The 16,218-nt window shown below is 42.9% G+C and overlaps 1 protein-coding gene across 1 annotated transcript in view; it reads left to right on the top strand.

Annotated features, from left to right (window-relative positions):
* The window catches only part of COL24A1 (collagen type XXIV alpha 1 chain), a 3,617,818-nt gene that overhangs the window by 1,845,091 nt on the left and 1,756,509 nt on the right, over positions 1-16,218 (top strand). Inside the window, exons 15-16 of the mRNA XM_044086026.1 lie at positions 8,998-9,051; positions 9,146-9,190. Of these exons, the coding sequence (XP_043941961.1) occupies positions 8,998-9,051; positions 9,146-9,190 (99 nt within the window). The remainder of the gene's footprint in view (positions 1-8,997; positions 9,052-9,145; positions 9,191-16,218) is intronic.

The following is a 16,218-nucleotide window of genomic DNA, read 5'->3' as shown; positions in this document are numbered from 1 at the left end:
AAATCTGAAACCTTAATTAAAGATTTCTCCCTGTATCACAGGCCTTTTCCTTCAACACTGAATTTCAAGTTTCCATTTTATTTTCTGCTAAGTCCTCTTGATTGTAAAGAAGCTGGCAGAAGAGAGAATTTTGCCTTTGTCAGATGAGTCATCAGAACTGACATTACACACTTTTGTTGACTAACACATGCTAGACTTTAAGGTCAGATAATCAGTACCTTTGTAGGTATTGATGAATGCCTTAAATAAGAAAGAGCTGTTTTGCCAGAAAAAAAAATAGTTTTACATCTCAATATTTTAACAAATTGTTTCATATGAGGCTGAGAAGACTCTCTTGATCAATTTTCAGGCTGCTAACCAACCCAAGATATTAATTTCTGTGGCTGATTATAGGGGAGAATTATAACTGGACTGTGCCAGAGAAGGGACTTAGTTGCCAGATTCTTGTGGGTCACTCTAGTTTTCATTCAAAATTACATCCTGCCTTAGCTACCTGCTGTTACATTTATTGGCCTGTTTTATTTGTTTATAAAGATATATTGCACCGCTATCTTAGTAATGCAGTCTCTGTTTGTCCTAGTACATCTCTTATTCTTCCAGAAACTTTTACTTTTTTAGAGAGGTGAGGCTGTCCAACAGATATTTAAGGTGTCTCACCTCTTAACTGGCACTGATGGCAAATAACTATTTAGTTCATATGTTGCGTTATCAGAACAAAGTTTTGTCTCAATACAAGGTATCATAAAGCACTTGGAATATTTTAAGAAAAAGGAAGATTTGGCTACTATAATCAGAAATATTAAATCTGTAGAACTTCAGAAATTAGTGTGCTTATGAATCAGGTGATGTTTATAAGAGTTGGTATAGTATAATGTAGACAGCCTAGTTTGCCCATCAGTAATTTAATGTACAGTTGTAAGTGCCCAAATTCTTTATACTACAGTTATGGAGAAAGTTTTGTTTCATTATCTCATCTTCAGAACTTGTAAAGCCTTTGAAGGAGAAAGTGATAATTAAAGACTGGCAGAACAGTGAGAATTTAAATGTGATGTTGCTGTTTCTTGGAGAAACCCCACCCGATTTAGGAGTTCATTTATGTCATTGTTAGTATAAATGAGTTCCACTACTGTTTGGCAACCTTCCTGCACTCATCTTGTTCTCTGTAAAACTGTAGCTGTCTGAGGATAATTCACCTGTAAATTTATATTATTTTGCAGAACTACTCCTTCAGAGCAGCTCTATTGTAAGTGCAGTTTGGCGGAGTAGGCTAACCCTTGTGCTTTTAAAGCATGTATTAGGCTACTGTTCTTGTTATATAAAATTGCTCCACTGAAAGCATAACATATAAGACTCCTGAAGGTGTAGAAGCTGTTTTCCTGCTATACTTCCTTCCCACTTCCAACTCCCGAGCCACCTGTTGCATCTGCAGGACCTGTTCTCCACCCAGAACTCCACCAACTTTATATATATATATATATATATATATATATATATATATATATATATATATACACATGTGTGTGTGTGTGTGTGTGTGTATGTACGTATATGTATATATATATATATATATATATATATATATATATATATATATATATATATATATATATATGGGTTGCCCTCATTTCACTGGCAAGCAAATCAGCAAGACCATTTCACTGAAAGTTCATTTCACTGACAACTCATTTAACTGACAACTCATTTCATTGACAGTGACATATGGCCTGTTCACCACTGTAGTGCCATCTTGGAGTTAGAATATATAGTAAGGGAGTGTGGGGCACATAGCCCCCCCCAACATATTATAAATGTTTTAAGCTATACAGATGGATACTTACAAGTGCAATGAATAACTGTTTTGCAGAAAACAATATACAACCAAAGTATGTGGGGGGGAGCTTCACCTCCCACCCCCCCAATGTGGAGGTCTGTGCCCCCCAGACCCCCCCCCTTACTATATATTCTAACTCCAAGATTGCACTATAGTGGGGAACAGGCCATATATCACTGTTGATGAAATGAGTTGTCAGTGAAATGAACTGTCACTGAAATGGTCTTGCTGATTTGCTTGTCAGTGAAATGAACTGTCAGTGAAATGAAGGTAACCCATATAAAGATATATATATATATATATATATATATATATATATATATATATATATATATATATATATATATGTATATGTATGTATATATATATATATATATATATCTATATATATATATATATATATATATATATATGGATCTACTTCTGAAGCTTGAAGTTTAAAAACTTCAAACAGCCGAGACCAGAAGACTGAAGATCTGAAGTAGTTAACTTCATTTGTCCATCAACCTGTGGGTATCGGATCCATTTCAAATCCGAGCCGGCAGCTTCAAACAGCTAAGATCCGAGCTCCAAGCTCCTCCCCCTTACACATAATCCCCTGCTAACCCTTTCTGTCCTCAGATCTCGTTTGCCGCATTTCAGTCAGCAGCTTGATCAAGCTTCCAGGCGTGTATAGTCCAGTTTTCTGTGAGAAAAACCTTTCTTTTTTATTCTAACGGTTTAAAAATATTGTTGTGTGTGCTTCCCCTAGTGTTTTGGGTTTATCAGTGAAACTGTGTAGTTAATCTTAACTGTTTTTAGGTAGTTTGTCCTCCCCCTGTGTGTTTATGAAGGGGTGTTTGTGTTGGGCCTAGTGTTTAAATTTTTTCTTTCCTAAGTATGTCTGAGGCCCCTAAAGCTTTTTTTTCTAAATGCACCGAGTATGGCCATAAGCTGTCCCCAGCAGATGGCCAGACTTGGTGTGTTATTTGCCTTGGGGTTGACCACCTCTCTTCAGGCTGCACTGTTTGTGCAGCCTTCAACCCCAGGGCTTTGAGGGACAGGAGATCGAAGTTGGTCTTGGCGGGACTGTTGCCCCCGGATCTGACTTCGGCCTCCTCTCCCTCTGTGGCACCTACCGAGGCTGTGACAGTGCCACCCCCCATCCCTGTTCCCCTGGCCGGGACTCACCCTCCCACTGCTGGCCAGGAGGAGAGGGAAGCTAGGAGGGAGCGCAAGGACAAACATCACAAGTGGCGGGCCGAGTCTTCCTCCTCGGCCCTGTCAGCCAAGCGGCTTCTCCTAGGGCCTCCGGGCCTTCTCCTTCCCAGCTCCATTCGCCCTGTTTTTCTCTAGGGCCGGAGGAGGAGGAGGCCCGGTCACCTTCGACGTCATCGAGGCGGCACTCCCGTCCTGCCTCGGTGGCCTCCTCTAGGTCTACTAGAAGCTTATCCGATGCAGACATGGACCGGATGATGCGTAGGTTCCTCCAGGCCCAGCTGCAGATGGGAGTGCTCCTACCTCCCCCCCCTCCGGGTGGGGGAGCTCGACCCCTTTTTTCACCCCGATAGCTCCTTCTCCGACCCACTTCCGGGGTTCGGAGCTGAGTAGCGTCGGAGCCAGGGGAGTGTCGGCTCCGATAGTACCTCGTACTTCGGCGCCGACAGCACCCTCAAGTTTGTCAGGTCCATTTTCGGATCCGAGCTCTCGGAGCCGAGAAGAGCTGAGCTTCAGATCTGGAGGTGTCAGTGTGTCTTCGGCTCCGTCTAGGTCGGAGCATACTGGCCCTTCGGATCAGACTGCTTCGGCGCCGGCTTCAATCCACGCATCGGATCCGAGGGGACTGCTCTCGGATTCCAGGGAGAGCAGCTCCCCTTCGGCATTCGATGTTGTGGAGAGGGTTCTATCGAGGGACTCGAGACCCCAGGCTCCTGCTACGACTCCAGCCTGCACTCCATCTCAGACAGGCCTACCTTCCATCACCTGGCCCCAGGGACAGCCTGCGCCTACGTCCCAGATAGTTCCCTTGGAGGAACAGGATGTGGTTGATGAGGCCTTTTCGGACAGCCCCCCCCCCCCCCGAGGAGGTCCCTCACAAACGTAAGTGCAAGAGGAGGCACTTGGACTCACCTGAGTCCTTGACAACAGATACAGATTTGGAGGAAGGGGAAGGTTCCCCAAGGTCACCCCCCGAAGTCGTCTCCTTCAGAGACATCATGGAAATGCTCCGAATTAGAGGGGGTGGTCCGCCCAAAAACCTTCCTCGGATGAGTCTGTATTTCTGGAGGCGTTTGACGCAGGCCCATCTACCTCTTGGGTGTCCCCTCCCGCCGACCCCCTGGTAGACCTGATTACTACCAGGGCATGGAAGGAGCCGGGCACTATGGAGCCCATTCCCAAGAGGCCTGATAAAATTCTTAGCCCCCCTTCCAGTAGAACTTGCTGGAGCAAGGGTGCTCCTGTAGATGCCATGTTGGTGGCGGCTGCCACTAAAAAGGAACTGGCCCATGAGAGTTCCTCGGTCCATCCTCCAGACAAGGAGTCTCGGACGATGGACCATTTGGGGAAGTGGATGTTCGCTTCAGCCACATTCTCGGTAAGGTCGCTGAATTATATGGCACACGTGATACGACTCCAGCGGGATCTCATCAAAGAATATGCCGGGTCGCCCCCAGAGTCCATGTTGGCAGAGGATAAGAAAGTATTCTCTACCCAAATGGCCACTCTCAAATCCTTTTCTAACACCTCTATGCGGCTCCTGTCTCATGCCACGGAAGGAGCCGCTAGAGCTAGTGGGGCAGGAATTGTCTTATGACAGCATGCTTGGCTCCGCCATTGTGATTTTGCGGAACCCTTCAAGGTGTCCTTCGCTAATGCCCCGTTTGATGGTTCTTCCCTTTTTGGCAAGACCGTACGCGACATGCTGGTCCAGAGCGAAAAAGACGGGAAGACGTCTGCCGTCGGAGTCCGCTTCTCTGCTCCCCAGAGGTCCTTCAGTAGGAACCAAAAGGGACAGAAGAAGATGTGGTTCCGGAAATCTCAACAGTCCCGTTTTGCTCTGGACCCCTCATCCTTCAGAGGCAGAGGAGGACAGGGTGGATGCTGGCCCAGAGGCAGAGGGGGACCAAAGAATTTCGGGTTGAGAGAACCCTTTTCTGATCGGCCCGCGCAGCAACCCTGAAGGGTTACCCAACTGCTCTACTCTGGAGGCAGTCGGGGGGGGCTTTTCTCAAGGCACCTAGCTATGTGGGAGTCCATTACAACAGATCACTGGGTGCTTTGGATCATATCCAGAGGTTAGAAAATTCCCTTTCTCAATCTTCCTCCCAAACCCCGGAGCCTCTCCGATGTCCCACCCAATCAAAGGGAGGCAGCAGCAGCAGAAATCCTCCAGCTGCTAGAAAAAAGAGCAATCCAGCATGTCCCCCCAGACCAATCCGGATCAGGCTTTTACTCCAGGTTCTTTTTGGTGCCAAAAAAGATGGGGGAACCTAAGACCAATCCTCGTTCTATCCTTCCTAAACCTGTCATTTGCCAAAGAAAAGTTCCGGATGGTCACCATTCAATCCATTCTCCCACTCCTGCAGGAGAACGACTGGATGTGCTCCATAGACCTCAAGGACGCGTATTACCACATTCTAATGGACAGGCGATCCAGAAGGTTTCTCCGCTTCTGGCTAGGAGCTAGCCACTACCAGTTCTGGGTCCTCCCCTTTGGTCTCACCACAGCCCCCAGGGTGTTCACCAAAGTGTTAGCGGTGGTAGCGGCCCACCTGAGGCTTCAGGGAATACAGGTCTTTCCGTACCTAGATGACTGGCTCCTGTCCGACCCCACCAGGCATCTACTGTGCTCAGCCAGACATTATTTCCTCCATCTGGCTTCCCGACTGGGAATCACAATCAATCTCAAAAAATCTTCTCTCTAACCAACCCAAGTCTTAGACTTCATTGGAGCCAGATTGGATACAAATCTTCTGCAGGTCTTTTTGACTCCGGACCTACTTTGGACCCTGAAGCTCCACGTACTAGCTCTTCTGAACTACCTGGCTCCTCCAGCGGAATTGGTCCTGAGGGCTCTAGGCTCTATGGTGGTGACTATCAATCTATTACCCTTGGCGCACCTGAACATGAGGGTACTGCAATGGACCCTACAGGTCCAGTGGTCCATTCTACAGCATCCACTGTGTTCACCCATTCCCCTCAGCAGGGTTTGCAAGAAAGCCCTACTCTGGTGGCTCCAGTCTCCGGACCTCCAGAAAGGACGTCCGTTCTCTATGCCTCCCCCGCTTGCCACAGTGACCACGGATGCTTCTCGCCTTGGGTGGGGGGCACTGTATGGGCAGAACCGTCCAAGGCACGTGGACTCAATCAGAGACCTTGTTGCACATCAATGTCCTAGAGATGAGGGCGGTGCTTCTTGCGTTGCGAGCACTCCAAGCTCTTCTTCCCTTGGGAACTATTGCAATTCAGACAGACAACATGTCAGTCGTCTGGTATATCAACAAACAAGGGGGAATCAGGTCCTACCCACTTTGTCGAGAGGCCATGAGAGTTTGGGAATGGGCGATCTCCACCAACCGCTTTCTCATAGCAACACACATTCCGGGTCGGTCGAACATCTTGGCAGACAGGCTGAGTCGAACCATCCTTTCACCATACGAGTGGTCTCTGAACCCGAGAGTGGCGAAGCAAATTTTCCTCAAATGGGGTCAACCTTGCTGCGATCTCTTCACGTCTCCTTCGAATGCAAAGTGCAGCGACTACTTCGCTCTAATTCCCCCACCAGGGAAATCCCCCAGAGACGCTCTGGTGCATGTTTGGCCATCCGGTCTACTTTATGCTTATCCTCCTCTTCCCCTAATGCTGAAATTCTTGCAGAAAGCACATCGGTTGGGGAGCAGAGTGATCCTCATAACCCCATTCTGGCCTCGTCAAGTGTGGTTCCCTTGCCTGTGGTCTCACCTAGTGAACCCCCCATGGGTTCTAGATCCCACGCCGGATCTGATCTCTCACCCGCTAGGGTTGACAACCCCGATCCTGGATAATCTCAAGCTCACAGCTTGGTTGATCCAGTTCCAGTGATAGCTAGGACTCCCGGTATTTCGTCATCTGTTAAGGCTATTTTAGTAGCCGCTCATAAGCCTTCCACGAGGAAGGTTTATAATAGTAAGTGGAAACGTTTTTCAATCTGGGCGGAACGCAGAAACTTAGCTCCCTTTACAGCTCTGTTACCAGCAGTGCTAGAATTCTTATCAACCTTATTTGACCATCTATGGTCAAAGTCCAATTAGCTGCAATCTCCCACTATCATGTGGGAAATGGTCTCTGCCCCCTGGCCTCTTCCAAATTATGTAAGACCTTTTTAAAAGGCACCTTCCTCTTGAGACCTCCTGTTAAAGATCCAGTTCCTCCATGGGATTTAACTCTTGTTCTCCAATCTCTTGACAGCCCCTCCGCTCGAGCCAGCAGCCTTGGTGGACCTAAAATTCTTATCCTGGAAGACGGCCTTCCTTATTGCCATCACTTCGGCTAGAAGAGTTTTGGAACTTCAAGCCCTTTGCCCCAAACCGCCATACTTGGTTTTTCATAAAGATAGAGTCTCCCTCAGGACCAATCCTTCCTTCTTGTCCAAGGTCGCGTCGGAACCCAACATCAACCAATCCATTAATTTACCAGTATTCTTTCCAAATTACCAGAACAAAGGTGAATATAAGTTACATTCCCTGGACGTACACAGGCAATTAAGATTTTATCTGCACAGGACCGCTGGTCACAAGAAATCGGACCAGCTCTTTGTATCCTTTGCAAAACCCTCTTTGGGAAAACCAGTATCGAAAGTTACATTGTCCAGATGGGTTTCCCAATGTATCTTACTAGCATATCAAAGTTCTGGTTGACCCGAACCTGAAGGAGTCCACGCTCATTCTATTCGATCAGTTTCCACCTCTGCTGCTTTTTGGTCCAGAGTTTCCTTGGATGACATTTGCTCAGCAGCCACTTGGGCTTCATCTCATACGTTCATTAACCATTACAAGTTGGACATAATTTCCAGAGGGAGAGCATCCTTCGGCTCCGCAGTCCTCCGGAATATCCTTCCATGAGGACCTTCCAAGGTTTGTGTAGCTGGGGGCTCTGTCCCACAGGTTGATTGACAAATGAATTTAACTACTTCAGATAAAGAAGTTATGTACTCACCATAACGTTCCATCTGAGTAGGTAATCTTCATTTGTCAGCAACTGACCCTCCCTCCATCCCCCTAACCTATAGTGCATACTAGAAGGATTCCTAGCCCTTATTTCCAGATAAATTAGGTTAGGATTTTCAGGTGACTCCTGTGTTATAATACTCTGTATTGCTAAGCAAACTCGATCTGAGGACAGGAAGGGTTAGCAGGGGACTATGGGTAAGGGGGAGGAGCTTGGAGCTCGGATCTTAGCTGTTTGAAGCTGCCGGCTTGGATCCGATATGGATCCGATACCCACAGGTTGCTGACAGATGAAGATTACGTACTCAGATGGAACGTTATGGTGAGTACATAACTTCTTTTTTTGAAACTTCAAAAATGAAATAAAAAAATTTTTTTTTTTACGTTTCCCCACACCCCCTGTTAAATAAATATACCAACTCTGAGATTGCACTACATTGAGGAAAACAGTAAATGTACTGTTCCTCGCTATATGGCAGTCTCCATTCAAAATGTTCGAAGTTTCAAAACTTTGATCTTCTGATCTCGGACATTTGAAGTTCAAAGTTTTGAAACTTTGAGCTTCTGAAGAGGAATCATATATGTATGTGTATATATATATATATATATATATATATATATATATATATATATATATATATATATATATATATATATACACACACACACACACACACACACACATATATATCTGTATATTTCTTTTGATTACTGTGTATTATATCATATTGTACTTGTAAAAATGTCAACCTTTACAGTTCTGTTATATTGTACATATAAAAATAACAACTCATATCAATTTTTTATATTTGCTGTATTCTGCTATTTTGATTTCATGTAATTTGTTAGGAGTTTTTCTCCCAGGGTCACTGCCCATTCAGACTATCATAGTAAACAAATGTTATTAAATAAAAATGAAAGAAAAAAAGCAATCACGTAAGGAAAAATAACAGTGTATGACATGTTAAATCTCTACTTTAGGGAGATGTTGGACCTGCAGGACCACAAGGATTGTCTGGCATTCCTGGACCTCCGGTAAGTCAAAATTCTTTACTCTTATTTTGTTACCCTTAAAACTGTCTTTGTTGTGTTACACTTTAAAACAAGGTGCCTGTTCTTTCTTTAACAGGGCCTGCAAGGAACAAGAGGGCTCCCTGGATTGAAAGGTGATAAGGTGATTTAAATATTTATATTATTGTAGAGAACCACTAGTTCATGGTAGTGTGGGCAAGTGGAATGTAAAACTATTAAGCCAGTTAAATTTTAATCCACTGTGTACAATGCTGTTCCCATTGACAGTGCCTGACTTATTTGTGGTTAACATTTTGCCATTTCCATTGTCACCTTTAGTGTATATTTTTTGTAATATGCATTGAATGAGTGATGCAAACAGTTTAATATTCAACTAAAATATTCCTTCTTATAGTGTTACAGAACTATTATGTAACATACAGAGAGTGGTAATTATACTCAGAAATTGGCCTGTGATTAACCTTGTTATGCACCTTTGTGGCATCAGAAAAATGCATAACAAGGCTGTTATGGAGTTTTCAATATTGTTATCAACCCATTTGCTGGCATGTAGACAGCATCAAAAGAAAGGGAATAGAGAAACTTTACAGCTTTGAAAGATGTGACAGTTTTGCACTGCCCCTCAGAGAAGTGTCTAAACAGTTTTTAAAGCTGTGGTAGATAAATGTGCATTTCACTTCTGATCTCTGTGTGGCAGTGCAGGTGTATAACAGCTTTTAAAGCACATTCCTACACTTTTTTCATTTATAACTGATAATTCATTCGAACAGCTAAAACTCCAAGTATTATTGCACTACATTATGATCAGATTTCAGATTCACAGCTTGAGCATGAATATTTTGACATCCATTTCTTAAATACTAATAAATTCATAATAAGTTAGTTATAATTTTATACCCAAAGAGTCATAGGTGTTTACTACGCTAATCATCAGAAGGGCCTTTTTAAGCCTACCCATGCATACCAAATCTCTGATAAGTTCTGGTACCCTTGATAAGTGTAAGCAGGGGCTTGGGGATGAACCATTTACAAGCAGGGGTCTGGGAGATGAAGCATTTACAGGCTGCCTATGTTCATTAGAGACATGGGTGCCAAACCAGGGATGAATTTTTGGTTCCCTATTCAGTTATCCAAGTTAAACTTGAATTGGGTTAGAGAGGAACTCTGCTTCATATAGATGGGGAGCCTGTTCCAAGCGAAGGGGTGGTCTCTGGGATACATACTTGTCTCTCCATCAGGTCCAGTTTATATTACAGGCAAGGTTTAAGTCTTTAGAACAGGTAATTTTGTTGCTGTTTGTTTTGTGAATATGAAGTCCATCAAAGTGCGGTGTGATGTTGCCTTGTATGCCAGGCATAGATCTGCCCTCAACAGCCTGTAGGAGCCAGAAGACATGGATAGGGCCTTGAAGCAGTCTTCATAGGACATGTTACTTAATCCCCTGTATTCTTTTAGTAGGAAGCTGCTGTGAACATTCCAGTTGATAGATATGCCTGGTTAGGTTTTTATCAAATGGGGCATTGTACTCATTGATATGTCTGATGAATGCCAACTGCAGTAGAACAATGACTGTCTAAGATCTTTGTTTATAAGTTGCACGACATAGAATGATCTTCTGAGTACTGTAGACACATGATGGTAAAAAGCTAGATTACTGTTTATATGTGTTCCCAGGTCCCTGACTAGTGGGTAAGTAAGTATTAGGCTAGTTGCCCTTGAGGGCTTTTTCAAGCCTAGCCATTTTCCCTTAAAGGTGAGAGTCAAACTCAGTACCTTATGTCTGTGAGGTAAGCAGCTTAATCATCATACCAACCCCAATCCCAAGCATAATACCCTGTCATGTACAGACATATTTATTTATTTATTTATTTGACATTTGTTGATCAGGAAAAGTCCAACTGGACAGAAGTCCATTTTCAGCGTAGGCCCAGGAGAAAAACTCCAAATATAAATAAAAATTAGATAAGTATACAGTGAAGATGTTGCAGCATCAATTAGTAGGGTAATTAAATAATATAAAACAAGAGTTTGCAAATACAATTAAGTTTTTAACATCAATAGGATTGATTAAAACAAGAGTAATTGGAGTCTACATTGAGAGCCGACAAGTTAAACTGCAAATCGGCTTATAACTACAGATGGTCAGGTGGAAACATGATATAGAGAAAAAAGAATATATTTAAGGAAATATATGAGGAAATATATGAGGTAAAAAGATAGTATTTATAGGTTAGTAATGAGAGTAGGGGATACTGAGAAGAAGAAGAAGAAGGTTTTTGAATAGTGCTGGTAGTGGGGTGGTGAATAAGGAAAGTGGGAGGGGGGAATAATAAACAGAGTAGGGACAGAAGACCATAGGACAGTATAGTCAGTAGAGGTGAGGAAAGTAGGAGGAGGACTAGTATCTAAGTGGGATAGGGAAGGAGAGAGGAAGAAATGGTTACTGGCAGACTTGGCAGGGTTTTGATGTGGAATTATGGAGACCCTAGGCAGGGTTAAGGCAGGAACAGAGCTAGGTGTTGAGTCTTTCTTTTAGTAGTTTTGAAATTGCGACAATTTGGTTATGGATCTGATGTCTAAGGGGGTTCTGTAGAAAATTTCTCAGAAAATATATATTTTTACACACACACACGTGCGTGTGTGTTTGTGTTACACACGTGTATATTCTATATATTTTTACACACACAAACACACACACACACACGCTTGTGTGTGTGTGTGTATGTGTATGTGTGTGTGAATAGATATATATATATATATATATATATATATATATATATATATATATATATAGATAGATATATTTATATATATATATATATATATATATATATATATATATATATATATAGATATCACAAGTGATTTCATATAGGTTCAAGAAGTGGATGTCAGAAGGTTCATGCTCGTTTTTTGTAGAAAACACATAACACGTAACATTTAGGTATGACTGAAGAAACATGATCATAATTCTTTGGAATATATTCAGTGTATACGTATACATTATAGATATATATATATATATATATATATATAGAGAGAGAGAGAGAGGGAGAGAGGGAGGGAGAGATATCTTTAAAATAAAAAACAGTATATAATTTTTTCTCCGAGATGTTGTCTTGGAGTGTAGAAAAATTAATACAGTTGGAGTACACACATCCACACACATACAGATGTCTGACTGAAGTCACTGTTTCAGTATTCCTGACAAATGGCTGTCACCACTGACATCTGGCTGGGCTACCAAAACTTTTCCTTCCCTAAGTTGTGCATCTGATGCATGATCTCAGCTTGTATGTGTCAGGCTATATAGATGGACACATGAGTGTGGTTCCTTAGACAAGCTGACTGATACTTTTCTTTGGTTATTTTTCCAGATATGTGCCCCATTGGGGTACCTTCCTTTTCTGTCTTACAGGATTTTGTTGAAAGTTGTATATGTCTTGTATGAGGGGTACTTAGGAGTGCAGTAGGCAGATTCTATACAAGGACTTGCATACCAAATGTAATTTTTGCCTAGGTCTGTAACACAGTCAGCAATCTTGGTCAGTCTGTCACTCATTCATTCCAAACCCCCTTAGAGCAAGGCTGTCTAATCTCAACACATTTCTTGAGATCCAGCATTTTAAACACTTGGCCTGTCCACGATGGTTGACTCTGTATCCTCGGACTTCCATCTGGTGCCAAAGAGAAAACTAAAGAGTTCTCAAAACTGATCCACAGTTCAACGCTTTTGACTCTGTTGTACCCGTGAAAGTTGCAGAACATGCAGCACATCAGACTGCTTCTCAGATGCCCACTACTGGGAACCCTTCAGAGGCCAGTGTGGCGACTAAGGTCTTGCAGACCGCCTACACATCCGAGGAACCACTTCTCTTCATCTCCAAAGGACTGCATGGAGTCCCTAATATTTTAGTTAGGGAAGAGATCCCAGGCTTTGTGATAGAAGTCAGACAGGGTTCCAAACATTTGGTGTTTCATCCAGGCAGATGTCACACCTAATAAGTAAAAACAGAAGACTAAGCATGTGGCCTCTCCCTCAGCAGTTGGGAGAAAAGAAGTGGATTGTTCAAGGCTGTTATATCTTTGAAACCTCATTCCCTTGGATCTTGGCAACCACGGGCTAGTCCTCCTCAAAAACCTACTCTGGTTTTCTCTTCTGATGAGGAATAGGACTATGACTATTACCATTCTGTGGACTTTTCCTCACAGCTGCATCCTCCAAGGTAAATCTCTTCCAATGAAAAGGACTCCCCGTCTCCAGATTCTCCTATTGAGGAAGCTTCCTTTGGAGAGATTATACAGAACATGGTGAAACACATTGAATGGGAATCCACAGAGATCTCTGGTGTTCAAAAGAGTTTTTACACCCTCTTGGAGATGGATACCCCTGCCACTTCTCCAGTCCCTCCTGTCCTTGAGGCTTTCTTGAAAGCCTTTCATTCCCCCTCTGTTGCACCTGATTCTCAGCCACCAGCTCCCAAGAGACCAGATAGGTTTTACAAGGTGCATGGTGACCTAAAATATTTATACAGGAACCCAGTTGCAGACCCCCTCTGCAGTATCTCTCTCTCTGCCTCTCTCTCTTCAGATAAGCCCTCTAAGCTTCTGCCCAGTGCAAATGCCCTATCTACTGATAAGGATAGTAGAGCTATGAATAAATGGGAAAAGAAGGTTTACACCTTTGCTACCCTTGCCTTTAGGGCATTTAATTACCAGACGCAATTGACAAAGTATTTGATCTCTGTCCTGCATTCCTTAAACAAAGTTATACTGGAGCCTCCTACAGGAGAGTCTTAGCTTTATATGCAGACCTTACTATCACTGCCCACTAAAATTGCCAGATAAAGCATTAACTGCAGTTACGATGCTATGGATGCTTCTTCTAGGGCAGCTACCACGGGATCTGTTTTTCGCAGCTATGCATGGCTTCACAGTCATCCTGTACCTGAAGATTTCAAATGTAAAATTCTCAACTCATCCTTGGACAAAGAGTTACTGTTTGGTCTTCAGGCAGACAGCCTCTTCAGAACTCTCCATGACCAAGGTAAGACCATGAAAGACTGCAGACAGATCCTTCTCTCCTCAGGTCTTAGTTACTATAGGAACTACCCATCTAAATCTATCTCCTTCATTAGAAGAGATCTTAAGACAGTTCAGAAACAAAGGAAAACCTGTAAGAAAAAGTACTCTGAAAAACCCATATGGAACCTGTAGCAGGGAAGCCCCCCTTTGGAAGTAAAAACCTGTGACTTTCTCTGCAGCACTCTTCTCCCTGCATAAGTCCCATTACCCCTCTTTCCCAAAGACTGTCTCTGTCCCTGGCTAGGTTGGAAGCTATTACCACAGACAAGTGGGTCCTATCAATCATCAGGGATGGTTATGCCATCTCTTGGGAAAATATTCTCTGTCTGAAAGGCATGCCACAATCTCCTCAAAACCAAGTATCCTTTCTGGCTTCCATTATTCAAGACCTCTTGAATCAGGACATATTTGAACAGGTCCCAAATTACTTCATGGGAAAAGGGTTTTACTCCAGGATTTTTCTAGTCCCAAGAAAAGGAGAATGGAGATCCATCCTAGACCTGTCTTTTCTAAATACTTACTTGAAGGTACCAGCTATCAAAAAGGAAAAGTTTTTCTGCCTGGTGTCCTACTAACAAACAGAATCCTATTCTAATTGGGATTCCTACTATTCTTTCATATTTGTGTGAGCTCTTTACTCAGCCACCTTTTGAGCCAGCATCTTCCACTTGTCTGAAATTCTGTACACGGAAAACCATTGTACTAGTGGCCCTTACGTCTGCTAGAAGGGTTTCTGAGCTTCAAGCCCTGATGGCTTCTCCTTCCTTCTGTATTTTTCATAAGGACAGGGTTTCTGTGATAGTCAGTCCTTTATTTATGCCTAAAATTGTGAATGAATTGTCCTTCTAACTGAACATTTGTCTTTTCACCTTCTTTCCAAACCCTCTAAACTTCTTCTTACCTTCCATGGATGTGCACAGGCAGCTTAGATTTTATTTGCATAAAACTAAAACATTCAAAAAACTGACCAGCTGTTTGTTTCCTTCCAGGAGGCCAAGTTAGGTAACTGAGTCTCCAATGTAAAACCATTGCTAACTGGATTTCTAAGTCCATTTCTTTTTGGTATGTTTATCATGGTAAACATTTGCCTTCTGTGACTAATGCCCATTTCACTAGAGCAGTTATTTCCTCTTACAGTTTTTACAAGGGAATTGATTCCAGGGCTGTTCTACAAACAGCCACTTGGTCATATGTGCACGTTTTAACGAAATAATGTAGGATAGATGATTTTTGTAGATCCAGAGTCTCCTTTGCTAGATCTGTTCTGTCTGTATTAATTGACAGTTTACCTATGCCTGAACCATCCACCCTTTCTAAGTGTTAAGCTTTGAGAATCACCCAATAGTATTGTAATACTGGAGCTGTGATCTAAGGAAGGGACAGAGTGCAGCTGTGTAGAACTCACCATAACAGTATATCTCCTACTGATCACTGTTGCAATATTACTTCACACCCTTCCTTCCCCTTATACTCACATAGTATACTTGTGTAGATTTATAATCAAGAGTATGTAGTTATAGCGGTGTATATAAATTACATATTTTTTAAAGTAAGGGGAATGTAGCATATGTAAATATATAGTGATGATACTGTCGCTGTATCTTTAACAGGCTCTACTGGGTGTACTACAAGTGCTCAAGTCCCAGGTGCTTGGATATCACTATCTCACACCCAGGGACTTGGGTATCCTGTAGCTTGCATGTGCTTAAACTCGACTGCATATTCAGTGAGGTATGGCAGATGTGGGAGAGAGTGGAGCTGCTTGCCTAAACACAATTACTGAGTTTGGATAAGGTTAGTGCGATAGCCATGGGGAGGGAGTGTGTAGATAAAGTTTCAGACAGAGATGGACAGAAAGGGGTTTAGGTTTAGGCATTAGGAGGGGAGTTTAAGGTTAGGGAGCAATCAGGTATTTTTAGGTTTAGGGAATGGGAAGGGAGTTTTATGTTTAGAGAGTGGGTGGGAGTTTAGGGTTAGGGAGCGCTACTGGAGTTCAAGGGTTGGTAAGTAAGTGAGTAGTTTAGGCTTAGGGACTTATTGAGGACATTAGATTTAAGAAGGGGAGTACTATGATTAGGGTTAGGT

Source organism: Protopterus annectens, chromosome 10.part0 (genome assembly GCF_019279795.1).
Source record: "Protopterus annectens isolate FY-2018-M chromosome 10.part0, PAN1.0, whole genome shotgun sequence".
Taxonomy (NCBI): Eukaryota; Metazoa; Chordata; order Ceratodontiformes; family Protopteridae; genus Protopterus; species Protopterus annectens.
The sequence above is the reverse complement of the archived record's forward strand: the minus strand, read 5'-3'. Positions and strand labels throughout refer to the sequence as shown.